At 42.6% G+C, this 20,245-nt stretch overlaps 1 protein-coding gene across 1 annotated transcript; it reads left to right on the top strand.

Moving 5' to 3' along the window:
- Positions 1–6,208: 6,208 nt before the first annotated feature.
- On the top strand, positions 6,209–18,978 carry LOC133997612 (sine oculis-binding protein homolog). The gene is made up of 7 exons (XM_062437277.1): positions 6,209–6,313; positions 8,923–9,052; positions 9,337–9,531; positions 10,304–10,455; positions 13,031–13,126; positions 13,353–15,275; positions 17,529–18,978. The coding sequence occupies exons 1-6, from the start codon at positions 6,221–6,223 to the stop codon at positions 15,264–15,266; spliced, it is 2,580 nt and encodes an 859-aa protein (XP_062293261.1). The 5' UTR covers positions 6,209–6,220; the 3' UTR covers positions 15,267–15,275; positions 17,529–18,978.
- Positions 18,979–20,245: the final 1,267 nt, after the last annotated feature.

The following is a 20,245-nucleotide window of genomic DNA, read 5'->3' on the forward strand; positions in this document are numbered from 1 at the left end:
GATCAAAACGATCAAAGTTTAGATGGAGTTGGTTAAATAATGGTGAAAGAAGTGGTTCCTAACTTGGGTCACAAGTTAAATCTGCTGGGTTACCAGATGATTTACAGAACTGGAAAGAAAAAAAAACTGCTACACAAACTTTTGTATACTTTTTTTGGATCTTCTGATAGATCTATTTGCTATTTTCTTGTGAATTACTACATAGTTTACTCCTTCTGCACTCTAAACGTAGTTAAAATAAAGCAATCTGAGAAGGAAGAATCCCTTTTTCACTGTTGTGATATGCAACAGGATGTGGGAGCCACTGTGTTGAAGTACTGCTGTCAAAAACAGGAATCAAAGAAACAATTACAGTTGTCATTTTTTCATAATTTATTGTACATCGTCATTTCTTCCATCATCTTATACCCAAACTAATAAACAGTACAACATTTTCATTTATACAAAATATAAACTATAAGGGGGGGAAATATAAATCTAACATCAACCCTTCCCATATGGTTACACATACAGTCATTTCCTGGGTCTAACCCATGGAGGAAGGGAGGGAAAGGTGTCAATCAAACCCTCATTGTAAAAGACCACAACTCTTTAAAAATCACAAGGCAAAACTGACACATGTCCTGTGGCAACTTATTCGCTACATACATCTCTTTGACATTTCTAATTAAAAGACCGTAGAGCCAAATTATGAAAAACCCAACTAAGAATGTCATCTGGCTCTCACTTAGTGTTTTAAAATCTCCTACTGTATGTGCCAAACTTCACTATACAGACAAAACCCTTCTGATATTGATTTCCAGGTGGGATTGAAGCCACAAAAACAACCTCTGTACACTCAAGTGGTCCGCATTTCAATCAAGACATGTGACATGACAACCGCAGCCCTGAGCATCTCCAAAACAGTGGTGGCGTGACTATGGAAACGCAAGCCAAAAGGGAAGCTGGGTGCACCGTTCCTTTTGATTCCATGCAAAGGGGCTGGGGGTGGGGGGTGTGCTGGTGGTCTCCAGCTGAAAGTCACACCCCCGTTATTGAAAGAAATGTCTTGGAATTACATATTTTTGTTATGATTTAAAGAGGACGAAGGAGGTTGTGGAGTCCATCCATGTTAGCCTTGTGGTCTCTGTGCAGTGCGGTGAAGGGGAGAGAGGCTGGAGAGGCTGGACTGGGTGGGATCATGGGATTGTAGTGTTGAGGCAGAGAGGGGGGCATGGGGGTCCGGGCTTCAACAGTAGCACTGCAGGAGAGAGGTTGCCACAATGACGGGGATCAGCAGGGAGGAGAAGATGCCTGGGTGCAGTGAGACACCCGCTCCAGTAGCGGAGGTGGAGTTGGCCGAACTGCTGTAGGTGTCTGTGGCCATGGTGGTAGTGTTGGGGTTGGAGGTGGAGTTTCCCCCCGCTGTGGGGTTTGTGTTGTTCTGGGAAACCACCTGTTGGAAGGGAGGAAGAAAAGGATGGAGTGTTGAGGAACATTCAGAACTTATCAAAAGCTCTTATTTTTTCTTTTTTTGTTGTGTTCTGTTTTTTGAATTTACATCAAATGAGGAAATTAAAATAATGGCTAAATACTTTAATCCACAAATTAACTGATCAAGTTTTACAGCAATGGATTAGCTAAAATTAATAGGCAATTCATGCGCAATGGCAAAATACCCATTTTAAAAAATTAAAATGTACCTCAATCAGTTAACCAAATTTGAAATCATAACCACACTCCTCCTCACTTTCTAACAACACAGGATGACTAATCGGTCCCCTAAAAAGACAAGAGGGGACCCAAGTTTCTGCGCGTGCGTGTCATGTTCCTTTGGCACACGGCACCAAAAGAAACTTTAGCTCCCCTCCCCAGCTTTGCGCAGGTACACAATACACTGAACCCTGAATCTTTAATTCACTGGACTGAAAGCTAATCAAGAGGATAAAAAGTGAAAAATAAAAACAAAAATAAAAAGTGGAGAGAAAATGATATATCTGGGAATTAAGTTTAATTAAAGACACACTGCAATGTATAAATCAACTGGCTACAATTCAGGTTCATGTTAATGTCCCAAGAGAGCTTTAAGTGTTGCCCGTTGTAATCCTGATCACCACACCGCCTGATTATTAGCCCGAAAGCCCTTTCTAGTAACATCATTAAATTAGAGAAAACAAACAAAAACAAAACATCACCACATGTATTCATAAGCCTCATAAATATAAGACAGTCCCACCAGCTCGTACATAATAAAATCCATTACCTGAACTAATGAATAAAATCAAATTTCCGACAAAAAAAATAATAATATAAACTCAGTATAAATATCAGCCTACCTGGGTTGATAAACATATGGCGAACACAATGACTCCAAGCTGAACGATCGTCATTTTGGACATTTCTTATTTCTTATAATTTTTTTTGTTTTGTTTTGTTTTTTTTGCAATGATTTGGCCAGATGGAGGAGGCTGCCCACAGACGCTGCTTCTCTCTAATGTGGACGCTGCATCAGACCGAGGTTTTTATACCCAGCTTCAGGTCTGTGACGTAGCCTAAACTGACAGTCAACCCCGGACATGATGGAGAAAGAAGAGTCACACACAAATGTCTCACAGTAGCCTGGAGCAAGCAAGAGATTGTTTGAACACAAGAGATTCAATTACCCATGAGACTTCAGGATAACTGATTACAACAGTGGCTGTTAAAACATTTTGGTGTGTCAGCTGAGCACGCATGCTCCATCTCTGTCCTGAGTTTTCTACTGCCCTGTGATGCTGAGCTGACTCACTCACAGGCTGCTTGCTGAGCAGAAATCACCTTCTCTAGCAAAACAAAGTGATCCAGTAGATCAAATCGGGACCGTCTATACAGCTACATCTGCATCCTACTCCCACCACTATGTTGCCATGGTCATTATGATTGAAATTTGTGAGAGTATGTTGCTTTATTTTGAATGTCATTGACCAGGTAGCCTAAAGATAATCAAATTAAAAGACAGAAAGCTGTCACAAATATAAGGTAAAAAAGTTAATACAACCTGTTGAGCAGTCTCTGTGTGTCAGGTAGTATAAGGCTGCCAACAGCAACGCCTAGTGTTCAAGACTGGGTCACATGGAAATAAAAACAAACCGGGTAAACTATGAATTAGTTGTTTGACGTACAGTTATGACAGATGCAACATCATTTTCAGCCTTAACCTGTTAAAAAATGTAGCCTACTTCTTTTTATTATTATAATTATTATGTTTTAGCATCACTGTCCTAAAAACTGAGAAGATTAAGAAACCATTTAAAAGTGGATTGTCATAGCACAAATTGACAATTTATTCACATTTTTACATTTTATATTTATACTGGATTATCCTAAAATCAATACAACAAAAAATCCAAGACAAATAAACAGCAGCAACACAAATTTGGAGGGAAGGGTGCGACTATAGCCTACAGCCCTATACAGCACAATATGATACAAAATGTAATTGTAAACTGTGTATTGTTGAAAATAATCAATACAAAATTATTTGTATTTTATGTATGTGTATGAGTCACTGTGATTATATATAAAACAATACTTTTAATCTTTGGTGAAGAAATGTTAACATTGATTTGTGGCAAATGGTAATGCAAATTACACTCGTATTGCGTTATAAACTATAAGTGTACAGTTTATTTGGTCACTAGTGCAGAAAAGCAGATGCACTCATCATGGCAGTATTTGAATGTAATCTGATGCAGGGAAAACACCGGGATACAGTTACTGGTTTAAACGTTCAAAACTATTGGGTAGACACCGCCCCCTAATGGTGACATGATATTATTGTAAACCTGAGGATCACACTGTATAGTATTGTATATCTCCCTGTTAATGCTGAACACCAACATTTTCTATCATCTTCTAAATTGACAGCTCACTGTAATCATGTGTCCGTGGACAGTAATGCAAGTAATGATACACAAAGTGGCCAATTATTTATGATCCAATCCAGATGTTTGGGATTGTAACTTTAGACCTATAAATACAGACTCTAGTCCTCTGTCATTTATATAAGTGGATGTTTTGAGGGAATAGCCCAGTGAAACGGCCTTATCCCCACCTTCACCCCCCACAGGAACCTAAAGGGACAGCGCTCCCTGCAGAGGCACCAGATGTGCGCTGTTATGGAGAGCCGGAGAGAGAGGCCTTTTGTGAGGCATCAGATAAGCCCTGTTCCCAAAGCCGGCCCGTATCGGGTATCATCAGCGGGTCTACCAGGGGGCGAAACCCAAACCCTGCGCACTGGATCAGGTTTCTGTTTACACGAGCGCAGTCCCTGGATTCCTCCAACCAGAGCAGACCGAGGAAGGCAGGGGACAGGGAGGAGAGAGCCCTCCTGTCCCGTCTGTCTGTCTACCTGTCTGTCTCTCTGCATGGGGTTTGGCGACCTGTAGTGAAAGTCCTGCCAGAGAGAGACATTTAAGGATGGAGTTGAACCATCTAAACCCAGTTTTGCCTACGTGCTTGGTAAGGGCATGACATCTTTATGACCTAAATTGATCACAAAAAGTGGAATCAAGGTATTAACCTGATGTTGGTTGAAAGAGGTATGTTTAAAATAGATGAATAAAATATAGCACTGAATAGTAAAATAATGATCAAACATGATTCAATAAAAGACACAAGTATGAAATAACACTGCGTATCTTTATGTTGCTGAATGTAACTTGATGATCTCAATCTTTTCATCGGCAGCTGGGAAACATGATATTTATAAATCCTCTGGCCTTTACCATCAGTAACAACCGTGGGACAAATGTTTATGTTGAAAGCTCTTGTTTGCGCACAGACGCAGCACACACACACACACACACACACACACACACACACACACACACACACACACACACACACACACACACACACACACACACACACCTCCCTCTGTAAATGTAACTCCTGCCCTCAGGCATGTGGTACTTTTCCTCTGGCAAGGGTGGCTCAGGGACCAAATGTGGACATTTGAGGTGTTTTTAGTGTTGTGTGCATACAGACAGACACACACACAAACACTCACACACAGGCACACACATGCACTGATCAAACAGATGCCATTTAAGAAAGCCCCAAACATTCTGCCATGGTACCACTTAACTCGCAGGGCTCTTTTCATCTCTTTATTTTAAGACAAGAGTATACGGACAGTGTTTGTACTGTGTCCCCTCCGATAAAACACAGTCTTTGCATTCCTTATGAAATGTATCTGTTGAGATTTGGGAGGGGTGGGCGCCAGGTGTTGGGTTACATCAAATCAGAAGGCCCTCCCTTCTCTAGCCGAGGAGGGCAGTATCAAGCTGTACAGAAACAGGGGGAGTTAGACCGGTAGTCAGGTCATATAGCTTTCATAATAACAGCAGGTTTCATGTCTAGTAAATTGCAGAGAAGCGACCTTCAAGTACACAAAAAAACTGGAACAAAACTTGCATGGTAGTATTCTTTATGCACAATAGTCTATTACCTCAGACACTTTTCAGTACTTTCCCCTCACTCACTGAATAATAAAACAAATGCAACATTTAAACCATTCTCCATTTACATGTCACAGTCATTTGGCAGATACTTCTATCCAAAATAATTTACAAGAGAGGCAAGACAGTATGTGACTAAGTCCAGTAACGTTTTTACCAGCTTTTGCTGGTAGTTAGAATAGTCTTACATGATTATTAAAACTCCAGTGATCAGACCATGTTGAGATGAAAATAAGATTGTATTGGGATTATAATTTATAGTCTATTTATTAATACATGTTTTGTTTCTGGAGTTTTTATGTAGCACAAAGTCCTCAAATCCTTAAAGCTACGCCATTTGACATTTTCTTTAATTTCATCCGAACGTGAAAGTTCCTTAAATTAGTTTCTAATTACTGGACTTAATTTGATAAATTGTCCTTCTTTTTCATTAAGGGAAAACACGCTAATAGCAGTTTATTTTGAAGGTGCTGACCGGAACACATATCTTTCGTACCGACAGACGCTTGACTAAAGTGAAGACGAGAGAGTGAGAGCTGTTCGGCGGCGGAGCCTCCAGCCTGGAGCGCACGCATGTTCAGTGGACTCGTATGGTGTGAAGCCCCAGATGAGGGACTCAGACGTCCGGGAATGACAGCCGCTGTCGCCGGGAGTGACAGCTTTCACTCTGAGCTACTCACCTGAATCCTTCCAGCTGACACACAACACTGATCCGAATTGGATCCAGCCAAACCAGGACTATGCCAGAAATGGAGAAAGGGAGACCACCGGAAAATAAACGCAGCAGGAAACCCGCGCATCCCGTAAAGAGGGAGATAAACCAGGAGATGAAGGTGAGATTGAGTTTGTGTGCCACTGCTAAATCTGTTTAACCGGTGAGATAACTTCTTTACGCACTCGTCTTCCTACTCAGGGCAGCTAGTCAACTGCGCACAAATCAATGCTGGTAATAATCAGCCACATACTGTGTTTGTTTTCAATGAATGCACTCCTTGTGTCTTTTATGTAAGAGGTCAAAACTTATGAAAGCATTTCTTTCTGCTAATTTACTAAAAGCACCGGTCATTTGAAGAGATTTAACTAATGATTTTATATCCCTATCTAAACTGGAAATGTTTCATACAATCACACTCTAAGAGACAGGGATCGTTTTAATTATAGATGTTAACAGTGGAGAAGAGTAGGCTGGCCTTTGCCTTCTAGTGACGCCATGTCAGGCCAGCTGTGGCCGGACGCACACACTGTAATGTCCAGCGGAGATCCAGATGTGCGTCACTTCTTCCCTGCTCCTGCGGTGCGCACACTTGCTGTACCTCAGAGGCTTGCCCTCATGCCTTCCAAAAGAGAGAGGGCATTTATATTCTTTAAATAGCCTCCCTCAGCCTTACTCTAAGAAACATACTAATCTGTTTGCAATCACAAAATATTAAAGGATGCAAACATCACACCAAACTAAAGTGGTCAAAGATAATAACTGGTCACTTGAGGCATGTTCTTTAAGGAATCGCCCCTCTGTTCCCAGCTTTAAAGGAGAGTCACAGCACAGGGAATAATAAGTTAAATCACAGTAACAGACATGATTCCCTCCCACCATTATGAGCCTATTACTGCATGGAAACTAATCCCTGGATTGTCTGCTTTGTTTGGGTTTGGACACTGGCTATTTGAGACTGTTGACTGTGGTGGTAAGGGATATCCAAGTCTCCTTCAAGCAGGAGCTGAGAAATCTAAAAAGACAAGCAGTTTTTCGGGGGGAGATTCTGGCCTTCTCGTGAGAGAGGAAATGTGCTCTTTTTGTGTAAGTGGTTTGGATTGTAGCGTTTTGATATCCAGGAGAGGTGTTGTGTTACAACTTAACTAATTTTAATCAAAACATGTGAAACGCTATCCCCGCTTGATGTAAGGCTGCCTGGGCTGAATCTCAGGGTCGGCCCCGGTTTGTTGCCTTTGGCTGCAACTCTCTCTGTGGTTTGGGATATGGCTTGTCACTCTCACAAAGCAGATGTTTGTCTGAACTGCCAAAAAGAAACAAAAACAACATTGTGGGAAATGGAGGGGTTGGGTGAAAAAAAAAATCGCCGTCTTTCGTTAACAAGAAAACAGAGAGACTAAATGACCCTGAGCTATGTGCATATGGGAGAGTTGACATGATGTGAAACATTCAAGAATCTGCCAAACAGGACTTAAATTGTAGTAGAGTCAAATCCTAGAGATGCACACCTTTTAAATAAGTCAAATGATGAAAGGGCAAAGGAGAAACAGCAAGAAGAAAGACAGACTGAAAGGCAAGCATATTGGTTTCTAACTCAGCTGAGGTCCAGCCCAGTGTTGTCTCTGTAATACATCTGTTTCAACACCACATTCGGACCTACTCCCTCCACGTCAGACCCGAGCGCAGCTCCAGACACCGGATACTTAACTTTAATCATCTTTAGGCATATTTAGCTGGATATGATACGACTGCTTGCACTCACCCACACACTCTCCCAGACGCACACACACAGCAGAAAGTGAGCAAGCAAGGGAGAGATCCATTTCTTTGAGGCCCTAGTGCAGAGCAGAGGTCGGAGTGAGGAAAGCAGGGGAAAGAATGTGCAGTCAGTACTACAGCACTACAACACCACCACAGCAGACTGGCTGTGCTGGAAAAGGGTGAAACCTGAGAGGCAGTGCTGTGTCGGGTGTCAGGGCTGGAAGGTGCTAGGGTGGAGGGGAGGATGGTGAAGATGGGAGGATGGAAGGAGGGGGGGGCAGAAGAGAGAAAGAGAGGCAAGGGGAGGGACAGGGAAAGCTGGAGAAAGAGAGAGTGGTGGACATTGGAGGGAGAAGAAGGGAGAGGAGCGGGGCATTTCCGAGAACCGTGGGACCTCGCTGTGGTGTAGGGTGTCCCGCTCTGATTTCTGCCCGTTCCGGATCAAGTTTCTCCTCCAATCCAGTTCTCCCAAAGCCACAGAGAGAGGTGGGTGGATAAAGAGAGAGACCTTTGTGTTTTTTTTTGTTTTTTTTTCATCTGGTCGTAATAAAAAAAAGGGACCACACATCCCATCTGCGGAGAACAGTTTTCTTTTCTCCCTCTTTTTTCCAATTAGAAGAGATAAACAAAGGATGATTCATAGATTTCACACTGGTGTTAGGTTTTAAACCTTTCCGTCTCAGATTTAGCAAGAGTAAACAACTTGAATACATCATGGAAAAAGCGTCATACTGTACTCCACTGTGCCCGTATTCATTTCTTCAACAGGGCTGGGGCTGAGAAAGAATCCCTCTCATTGATTCAGTGTAGGAAGGTCTGATTATGTTTAACATAGGATAAAAAGTTCCACCAACAACCCTAAGATGTACGGTCACAATTTCCCATTTGCAAGCAGCCTATGGCTCAGTTATCCTATCTCTTTACATAGAACATTAATCAGAGATTTCTCTTGCTCTTTTTCTCATGCAGACGTTTGCAGAAAGCACCATGAATGAACTCCTGGGATGGTACGGCTATGACAAGGTAGATCTAAGAGAATCTGAGGCCAACGAGATCAGAAACTACAGAGAAAGGCGTCAGCATGTGTCAGTGCTAAAAGGTGAGGGCAGGTGCTAACAGTTCACAGTCTTCTTGAATTTATACCATTGACAAGCTCTGCAGGTTTTTGAGCAAACAATGAGTCACTGTACAATTTTGCTAGACTTACTCCCTCTTGGAGTTGTAACTTCTCAAGTTTCATTCATTCAGACACATCTATTGTTTCCCATCACATTTGTACTAAGAATGAGTGTCAGGCATTGTTACAGGTTTAAAGATGTTACAGTATCATGAATCACTATCAGAATTTTCCTCCTCACAGTATTTGATGTTTATGTCTTTCAGAAAACTCATTGCCAAAACCTAAGAGCCTGGACACCAAAGTCAGTCACTCAGTCCTGGCTATGAAGAGTGGAGCAAGAGAGTCCTCTAGTGTCCCCTCCTCTTCACCCTCCTCCTCCTCAACATGTTCATCCCTGAACACCCCCAAGGAGCACAAGAGTGCACCTGTCATTGTCCCCCTCATAAAGCCATCAGCAGGTAGCATCCTATGGACCTACAAATGATGATATTCTTGCAAGGTCTATGCAGTATGATAAATTATTGTGTGTGGAGTCAACTGTTGCTGATAGAAGAGGTGGCTCCTCAGCAGTCATGAAAACCCTGTAAACTGTTAAAAAGGCTTCGCAATTACATGACATGTCACGTAGCATTCAATAACTTTGGGTTATATTTGTCACTTCTACTTCTATATATAGTATCAAAGCTAGAAATGAAGTGATTTAACTTGTGTGTTAAGTGAAAACTGATTTATTTTTGCTGTAAATAACAATACTCTGAGACATCTGAGATAATTTTGTTTGGAAATGACATTGATTTCACACTGCAAGATATTGCAAGTTGCTGAAAGAATATTTCTCCTTTGATTAATTCACGGTATCTTACTGGAAGCTTTGGCGCTTTTAAAGTCTAGGCTAGGATCCTATGAATCCTTAATATATTGACATTATTCAAACAAATACTTGATCAATAATTGGCTAAGGGTCCAGTCTGTTGAGTTCTGTTAAGAAGAAAGAGTTGCTGTATATAATTAGTCAATTGAAAAGCAAAACTGTAGCTGTTCACAGATATTTAGAGATAAAGATTTTTAATATGACTGTTAAAATCCTATATAACCAGCTCCCGTCTCACCCTGACACCCTGAGTCTTAACCCTGACAGAATGAGTTGTTGCATCAGAGATAGGTAGTAATACCTTAGCAGTTTGCAGTCGTTAATCGCTCTCCACCTCTCTTCTGCTTTTTCCACTGCAGTGGAGGATGTACAGAATGTGCAGATAGTGTGTGTTTGGTGCCAGAAGGAAGGTGTAAAACGCTATTCACTATGTATGGGCTCAGAGCTCAAGAGCTTCTGCAGTGAGAAGTGTTTTGCTGCCTGCAGACGGGCCTACTTCAAACGCAATAAGGTAAGTACAGTACATACTATCATCACAGTGAACTATTACACACTTGTTGTACTGGTAATGGATAATGTTAAAATACAGCTACAAATAAATTATGTTTAGGATGTTGGAAATAATCCATATATTGTCACACACACAAGCATATGTATGCACATTACAGGTACTGTATACCGACAGAGTTAATACAAGCTGTGTCATCATGCATACACTGAAGACCCAGGCTTCAAGTGGTTTCTGGCTTGTAAACTTCTTAGTAAAGTTCTTCTTAAAAGTAATAAAAGCAAAATGATATAAAGACAAACAGCAGGGATTGTGCAAGAGATGTTTTGTCAACGTAATGAGATGAAGAGGAAAAATAGTTAGTAGTGATAGTAATAATAATGATAAATAAAACAAACGTAAACACACAAACACAAAACACATAAACTCATAATATGATTATATTGGTATCATCAGCAATCAGAATGGGCAATGCCGAATGACATCCAAGCAAAATTATTTATATAGATGACAAATAGTAGTGGCCCAAGAATAGATCCTTGAGTCACTCCGCAATATAGCTTTGTTAAAAGCCTAATATAAATCCACATACCATCCAAAAGCAGTATTCCAGTATACCAATTGCGAACACATTATTGTCCAAATCTGTGGTGATTTTGTCCATAAGTTCTAGGAGAGTCTTGTATGTTCAGTGGTTCTATTGAAATCCATATGGTTTTTTGGTGTTTTACAAAGGATATTGTTATCGTTCAGGTGTTTTAACACTCTTGTGTAGACTATCTTTTCCATATCATTGGTGAGGCACGGTAAAATAGAAATTGTAAAATGTAATTAGTAAACCTTTGTGACTTCCAGGTCTTTTGGCACATCCCCAATCTTTAAAGAGACTGGGAGGAAAATAATTGAAGATGCCACTTCTATAAAAAATTGGCCTTAATTTCATCATGACCTGCTGCAGTTATTGGGGATAACAATGATATCAAACACTCTGTATGTAGGGGGTTCAATTCTATACAAAGAGGGGAAATAACCAGTAAATCTTATCTATTGGACATTCATTTTTCAAGAGTGCTACCAACAATGGCAAATAAGTCATTGAATCCATTTGCTTTATTAGAAGGGTTAGTAAATGAAATGTCACCATCAGTAAATTAAGATGGAACTTTCACAGGAGCCTTTTCTTAATATAGTATTTGATTGATGATGTCCCTCATAGATGTCATGTTGCTAGCAGCGTCTTTAAACTTGTCTGAATAGTATTTTCTTTTTCGCTATAGAGTACATATGGAAATGTATTTATGTATATTTTGTATGTATCAAAGTTGTGGGGAATAGGATTTAACAGAATAGTTTATTTTCTTTACAGAGGACTTCAGTAACCCAGAAGAGAACCACAGTTTACTAGCAACTTGGCCTAACTTGACCATATATCATGGTGGATTTGAAGCATGCACTTTTGTATACCAACAGTTGCTGAGCTTAATTGAAATACAGTGAAGTGGTCTGAAATGCTTGTTGGATATATAATACAAATAATTTGTTAAAATATTGACTTGTGAGGTCATGATGGATGTATCGATTAACAGGAGTTTAAAAAGGGGAGTCTCTGAGAACACACTTTCAACTTATTATAGAGGAATAAGTATGCTATAGGAATGGTGTGAGGGAGGTCAAAGTTTGTAGAGGACACTTGGTATCAGTTTCGCGTTAATGGAGGAGGGGCTGGCCATTAAGTGGCTTTGGTCTGGGGGACAGGAAAGCAGTAACCACAGAGAACTGCTCTGATGCACACTGCCATGATTTTTCACCATCCATTACGACATGGATATAGCCTATTTAGAGGTGCGGGGTGACAAGGAGCTATATCGCCTTTCAACTTCACTGTTGTTTATACTGTGATGGGTTTATTCACACGACAACAGAGACAAAAAGGAGGGCTGAACAGACTGCGCGCAACAAGCCCTCTAGTTTTTCAGAGGCGGGGAGGAAAGCAGTGCTGTTTGCCTGTCACTGCTTGTCTGAGAGGAAGGCCAGGAGGCCTGGGGCGAGGTGTCCACTTTCAGTGCATACCTTACCTTCAGCTGCCTCATGTTTCGTAACTCAACACGACTCAATGGGTCACAGAGATGGGGGAGCACTCAGATCCATAGCAGATCAGCTTACACGAATCAAGAGGAATTTCCTATATTAATACTGGCAAGGCCATTAATAATATGACAATACATCACCTGTATTATCTCCTCACTTGGTTGTACAATCATATCTATTTCACAACACAGTGATTTCCCTTTGTTATAATGACCTTTGGGATTTGGTACCATGCATGAAGTTCAAACTGCTAACCTTGATGACAAGGCAATTCATTTGAAGCTATTTTTGCACTTGTTATGCAAGACTCTCAAATTTGGTCTAATGACCACAGATTAATTCCAGTTAAGTGTTCTGATGTAAAGCAACTGCAGCTATGTCCTCAAGAATTGTAGAACTAATCCATCAAAAGTAGTATGAACTCAGGTCTAACTAACTGCTTCACAGCAGTTCATGTCACATATGTAACATTGTGGTTTTCCCCTGTCAGGCCAGAGATGAAGACCTCCATGGTGAGAGATCCCCCCAGGACCCCCATACAGAGGACTCGCCCAGACTGGTTTTGAAGATAAACAGTAATGTTAGAGTAAGAGGATACTATTCATGAATCTATTGTTTGTTATTGTTAATTAAACTATTAATATAACTACGATTTGACATTACAAGATTTAAAACAACCTTGTTGTGTATGTAGACTGTCTTTTTACCTTAAAAGTGCTGGGATGAAATTAGCCTGTATATTTGTATGAAAGATTCTCATCATTGACTATCACCTCAATGACCCTCCACAGTCTCTCTCCCCTGTGCCACAGGTATGTGATTGGTGCAAGCATGTCCGCCACACTAAAGAATACTTGGACTTCGGATCTGGTGAAGAGAGGCTCCAGTTCTGCAGCACTAAGTGTCTTAATCAATACAAGATGGATGTTTTCTACCGAGAAGCACGTGCAGCTCTCACCAGCTCCAGTCCAGGCAGAACCAGCCAGGAGGGAAGGCCGGAGAGCAGTGTGGGAGGGCAAAAGCTACTCACCCCAGAGTCTTGGAACAGCAGCACTAGTACAGGAGAAGCTCGTCACAGAAACCTTTCCCCTAAAGGCCCCACGCCAATCCATGGATCAGCAGAATCCACCTCCATCTCCCCTTCAGAGGCATCATCTTCTTCCTCTTCTAAGGTCACTGTCTCTGGGCTAAGGACCCTTGATAGGCCCATCCAGCCACCTCTGCCTCCGTCTGCTGTAGAGATGTCATCCCACACTGTTCCTATTCATCATCCTCCTCCACGCCCCCCTTTGGAACATCAGCCAGTACCTCAAATCCACATGCCCTTCATCAGACCTCCTCTTCATGCTCAGGGCCTCAGAAGTCCCCTTGCCCACCCTCCCAGACACCCAGGCCCCCCTTCTAGCCCTATCCACAGACCTCCTCACTCTCCTCACCTGCAGCCCCCCACCTCCTCCTCCATGAATCCCCCTGGGATGATGCATCCTTTCCCGGGAGCCTACTTCCCTGGCTTGCATTCCCCTCCCCTTAACATGATGCACAGAGGCCCTGTCCCAATGCCTCCTATGATGAACTTTGGTATTCCTTCCTTTAGCCCGCTCTTGCCCCAGCCCACTGTCCTGGTGCCTTACCCCATTATTGTTCCCCTGCCTGTCCCCATACCCATTCCTATCCCCATTCCAGTCCCCTCTAAGGCAAACCTAGAAACCCCAGCTCACAGTGGAGTTATACAGCCTGTGCCAGAGGGGGCAGACAGGGGTAGATCCATAGCTACCAGGCTTCCATCTCCAGGGATCCCTGAAGGGGATGGCCGATTTGCAGCCAACAAATTCAGTGGAACTCAGGGTCTCCCCTCACCCAGTGACCCCAGTGCCAGGGACACAGATTGGGTTAAATCAGAGAGGCCGTTCCCATCACCAATATCCACACCCCACAGCGGAGCATCCTCCCCCAGGGCACAGTACAACGCATCTCCCTGCTCAGTCCCAGGGTTGGATGGGCTGACAGACTATAAACAGCAGCAGCAGTCAGAACGACAAGTCATACAAAGGGTACTTCAAAGGACCCAAGTGAAGCTGGAGCCCAGTGCCAATGCAGTTGTGGATGTTTCAGGGCTCAGGTCATCAGGAACTGGGCAGGGTACCAGATCAGGGTTCAATGACATCATCAGACCCACCCCTCCTCTACCACAGTCCCCTTCTCATGACACTGTATACCACCATCAGGACTCCTACACTCCACTGTCACATACCCCACCAAGCCCTCCTGGGAGCAACAATCCATATGATACCACATCTTCTGCCCTGAAACCTCAGGACCATGGTCCAAATGGAATGTCCTCATCATCCACACCTGCCAGTCCAGACTCCCCCATACCCCAGACAGTACCAGCACCACCACCTGACCCTGCACTCAGTGAGCTGGAGGCTATCAAAGAGAACAAGTGCTCTATTGTTGGCCCAGTACGGGTGGAGGGTCCAATCAGTCCGACCGAAGAGCCCTTAGCAGTGGTTGGGGAGGTAGGAGAGGACCCCCATGTTCCTGATGAGGACCATGCCTATGCTCTGCCCACAGCGCCAAAGACAGGTGGGACCACCACCCCGCTGCTCTTGCCCAAACTCAGGGACAAGGGTAGCCTGCGGAGCCCTGCTAATACGCCCAGCGCTGGAGACATGGAGCCAGCTCTGAAGAGGCGATGCCTACGAATCCGCGATCAGAATAAGTAGAGGATGGAGGTGAGAGATTCTATTACAAGGCAAGACAAATATATAGATACTATTGGTATCATTAGCTGTGAGCTAGAGAACTACCACCTTATCTTACAGACATACATGTACAGAAAACTCTCCACAACCACCAAATGGAGGGGTTAACTGCATCAGAGCAATTCAGCGTCGGTAAAATATTGAATAATGTGCTGAGTTGACTGTAACTGTATTTGCATAAAACTTATAAACCCCATTGCATTGTTCTATGTGGCAAACCCCTCCCATGTGGTATTCCAAGTTGGTTAATTTAAAAACCAGCAATAATGTCTGTGTCCAATGTCCAATCCTTGGTCTTAATGCAATTCAGACCAAGGTTTGGAAAATGTGCATATACACACATTCAAACATACAGAGGGCAAGCTTAATCACAGGTCTCACAGTATGCGCATGGTCACTAAACATCATGGCGCCAAAGAGAGAAAATCCCAGTAACCTGGCACTCCTCAGGGCTCTAAGGTTACAATAGGGGAAGGAGGTGGAGGGCACAGGCAGTGAGAAAGGTGATCACTTCACCACAACCTGACAGGCACAATGCTTTGTTTGCATGTCAGCCTGTTTTGCCAAGATATGTGAGTGTGTGTCTGTTTAAGAGGGTGGTAAGGGTGAGATTTTTACATTTAAACCAATTAGCCCATGCTTTAATCCAAGGCAGTTTGCAATGTACGAGGAGGTAGTGGGTTCAGTGTCTGGGACAAGGACAGATGGCTGCTGCTGAATCAAAACTGACCTTGAGGTTAAAGAAGTGCCTGTACAACCTGACACCCTGTGTAAGAGATAGATCCAGCAAAGTTGACTAGTGTGAGGCCAAAGTCAAACTCTTGCTTCTTAAGGTATGAAAAGTCAGGTAGTGAAAACATTTTTCAAGATTTAGAAACAGAAGTGATTGTCAGGCAGACTATAAGGCGCTGTTAGTATGAGAGAGCCAGCCCTCAGCTTTGATAAAGCTCTGGGGTTTCATTAGAAAACATAGGGGCGAACCCAAGTGATCCGATTACACATGTCATAGTGACACCCTATTCTGGCTTTGGCTTTTTTTTTTTAGCACTTTCCTCACCCCTTTCCCTCCTTTTCCTTCACTCCACTCACCACCACTGTCCCCTGCCAACCAGATGTTGTTGTTAGAGTGTAACAGAAAAGCCTCCTTAATTTGGACCAATCAACGGCCCTCTTGATTTCACTTGTCCGATTGGTTGTCCAAATGGTTGTAACACCACCCGTCCGTCCTTGCCCACTGGTATCATGCCATAATGAGATCATGTTACCATTTTACTGTATGTCCTAAGATTAATCTGCTGATATTACAGAGGTGGTTTAGATTTCAACTGACCTGCTTTTCTCCTCCAAAGGCCAAGGGTGGCCTTACTAAATGTGTTTAAAAATGATAGCTGTTGATACAGAAAGCACAACATAAACCTTTATCTTATATCCCAGGTGATTTATGCCTGTGCATTACATGATTCCCTTTCACTAAATGAGTTCCCACTTTACTCTTGTCATTTGTTGTGGTTTGATGCGTCCCCTTAGTAACCAATACATATGAAATCACAACATGCTGCTTGTGTTGTGCAGACGGATTTATGGCCCGGCGTTGTGTGTAATGGGAGCTGGCTGTCGTATGTGGGTGACTTGAGCTTGCCACCTCTGTGCTCTGAGCCGAATATTACTGTGCTGTTCTATTGTCTCTAGTGCTAAAAGTCTTTAAAAAAAACCTCCCACTCTGACAGAATGAGCAGCCAACTGGAGGACTTCACCTCAGGAAACAGCCCGTTTTTCGTCTCAGTTTTCCTTGCCTTTATTTGGGATATTTTATAGCCTCGTGTAATCCGATTCCACCACATGGGTATTCGCTGAGCGTTTGAAACTAAAACGCAATGGGACAGAGGGAGTACAGAACCCCGGTTTAGCCCTTACATGCGTGTGTGTACGACTGTTTACGTTTAATATGTGTGTTTGAATGAAAGTCTGTGTTAGTGTGTGAGAAAGAAATAGGCCAGATGTTCTTGGTTTGATTGTGCCCTGTGCAACAGTTATCTGAGTGTTGACATGACTAAAAGCCTCATTTCAGTGTTTATGTAGAATGGGTGGATTAAGGAATGAGTGTCCAGAGCAGGAGAGGTTGATATAAGATATGCTGGAAATGAAGAATCTATAACATCTCACTGCTCTCTTTTTCCCTCTCTCTGTTTTTTTGCTCTCCCCTCCACTCCAACTAATGAACAGACTCCCTGTTTAACACTGTATGGCGGTGCCAGATTCAGTGCCACGCCCTCTTGTGGACAACACCAGTGATAACACCCTCCAGCCTGTCCTTCAGCCTGTCAGCCCACCAGAGTGTTGCTCTGCCTGTAGACCAGCAGGGTGCCAACCCAGGAAGCAATCCAGATGGCCATATTATCACAAGTCAACATGGGGGAAGAACACACAACACAGTCACACATTTTGTCTTGGACCAAAGAGTATTGCTGGCTAGTGTGTTATGTTGTGTTCAGTGAGCGCTTGATATGGGGCATCTCACATCTTCTCCCTGTCTGACATTAACCTAAAGTGTGTGTGTGTGTGTGTGTGTGTGTGTGTGTGTGTGGCTGCCCAGATGCACTCCTCCTCCTCTTCCTCCTCTTCCACCTCCTCCTCCTCTCCTTGCTCCACACAGCAGACAAGGCTCTGATCAGCCTTGTGTGGTCTTCTCAGATGGAGCCTGAACATGATCTCTTTCCAGGGGAAACGGTTTGTTTTCTCTGCCCGGCTTGCACAAAGAGCCACATTGTTCCTCTCCCCATATCCCACGCTGACTCCCCACTCCAGGTTTTGGGTTACCTGGCCGACGGGGGCTCAGACTTCAGGAGCGTTTTTATTTTTTTGACCGACAGCCAGGAATATAGTATACCCTTCTCCCCACCTCTCTGCCCAATCTAAATACGGTACACAGGAACATACCAGTTCTGAGGTTTGATTCCTCACAATTGATTGCCTGTGATTCCCTACTCTGCCCTCCTGCCTTTCAATTTCCCTCAAGGGGAGCAGAGACACTATGCAGAGATGAAAAGTTGATCCTTGGGCAGTCTATGCATTGTGAGGAGAGAGTCTTGCTGGGTTGACCAGTATAAAACAATCTCTTAGAGAGAGAAGATGCGACCTCTGCCTCCTGTAAAACAAAGGCATAAAATATATGAGGGGATGCCTACTGATATACAGTAGCTGAGATGGTCTGTGAACACTTTAGTTGTCCTGATGACACTGGTCCATAACTATGTGATTTACAGACCCTCCATCAACATTCATCTAATCTGATAGCAAATCAGAATTTGAATTTGTTTAAACACAAAGAGTGCTGTTCATGTTCATGGTAGTTTAAATTCCTGAATATTGATGGCACTCAGCAGTTTAACTGATCCTGTTGTTTCTGCTATGTTACTGGCTCTGACGAGACAATACTAGAAAACAGGCTTGTAATATTACCAAATGTGGTATTATACTCAACCATCAAATGCTGTAGTATGCAGCGATCAGTATTACAGTTCCCTCTATTGGGAATACTTAATGATATTTGATCCAACTAGATCACTTAGAAGCTTTGTCAACACTTGTCCCATTGTACGGTTTAATTTTTTTCTTTTTGAACTCTACACAGATACTATTTGATGTTATATTAACTTATGGATGACACATCTGTAGATTTTCACAAAAATTGCTTTATTTCTTCATTTGTTATTTTTTTTTTTTTTTTTTGATGATTGTATTTTGTGAGTGCTGAAGCTCTTAAATGCCCCTTGTCTTTATGTTTATATACTGTATCCCCACTAGAGAGCAGTGTTTGCCTTTGTAACTTTGCACCTGCCTTTTTTTTTTTTGACAAAAAAGGCCCATAGGCAGTTTGCTGAAACCCATTACACAGAACACAACGCCGCACTCAGTGCCAACTGACTGATAACAGATGCCAAGTAGTTAGCTGTTTCTCCACATCTCGCTGCCATTATCTTACCTTTTCATCCCATGCTTGCCTACCAGTACAGCACTGTCAAACCAAGAAGGCCCAGGGTGTAGTCAGCTGTCCTTTATAGCCTCTTCTCAATGAAGAGTTCAACAGTCCCCTGAGATAAGTAGTCATCATGACCTACTCCTAGAATAACTTCAAATGTGACCCGCCCCTGCCATCATTCCAAAAACCACATGCCTACCAGTTTGTGTGTGTTTGTGCGTGTGAGTGTCCCTACAGCGACGACACATTTCACCGTCTCCCCACTCATTCCAGCCAGCATCCTCACCATAGGTCATGCCATTATGTCAGTGTCATCCTCGGCTGGCCAGGGGACTTTGTCAACAGCTTGTGTGAGTCAGTGATGACATCACTCCATGCAAATAGCTGAGGCGTCAACAAGTGTTCCTCTTTTCTGATGCCAGAGGCCAAAAAAAAGAAAAAAAAGAAAAAAAAAGACATTATTAATACTGCCATTATTGATTTTATTGCACATTTTAATCATTGCCATTTTTGATCTGATACAGTATGTGTGTTAATCCAATTTTGGACAAAAAAATACTTGTGTCAGAGATTGTGTTGCTGTTTTTGCTGATACTTTCTGACCTCCCCTGTCAAACATTTAGCCCACTGTCTAAATAGATTGTTCCCAGATTGTTTGTATTTGACTATAGATTCAGTAAGAGCTTTGGTGGAGACCTCTTTGTAAAGTTAAATAAATAAAAGTTATTCTAAGAGCAAGGAAAAGTCTGGTGTGTTTTTTCCAGTTCTTCCGTTTGTATCATACATTTTTAAACTTTATACTTAAGTTAATCATCTCCTTTTGGGGTATTTTTTGAACCTGAGAACTTTGTTGTGCTCTATCCTACTAAATCTGAATCTGGGCCTATAATTAACTTCCTGACAGACATATATCCAAATTATGAGCGGTATAGATAAGGACCTCTTACACACTGCGGCCCAT

The sequence above is a fragment of the Scomber scombrus genome, chromosome 17 (genome assembly GCF_963691925.1).
Source record: "Scomber scombrus chromosome 17, fScoSco1.1, whole genome shotgun sequence".
NCBI lineage: Eukaryota > Metazoa > Chordata > Actinopteri > Scombriformes > Scombridae > Scomber > Scomber scombrus.

Excerpts from the sequence above, each read along its gene's own strand:
- LOC133997612 (XM_062437277.1), top strand. The coding sequence starts at position 6,221 with ATGCCAGAAATGGAGAAAGGGAGACCACCGGAAAATAAACGCAGCAGG. Across the intron at positions 9,053-9,336 it reads GCATGTGTCAGTGCTAAAAG|AAAACTCATTGCCAAAACCT; the intron begins GTGAGGGCAGGT and ends TATGTCTTTCAG. Across the intron at positions 13,127-13,352 it reads AGATAAACAGTAATGTTAGA|GTATGTGATTGGTGCAAGCA; the intron begins GTAAGAGGATAC and ends CCTGTGCCACAG.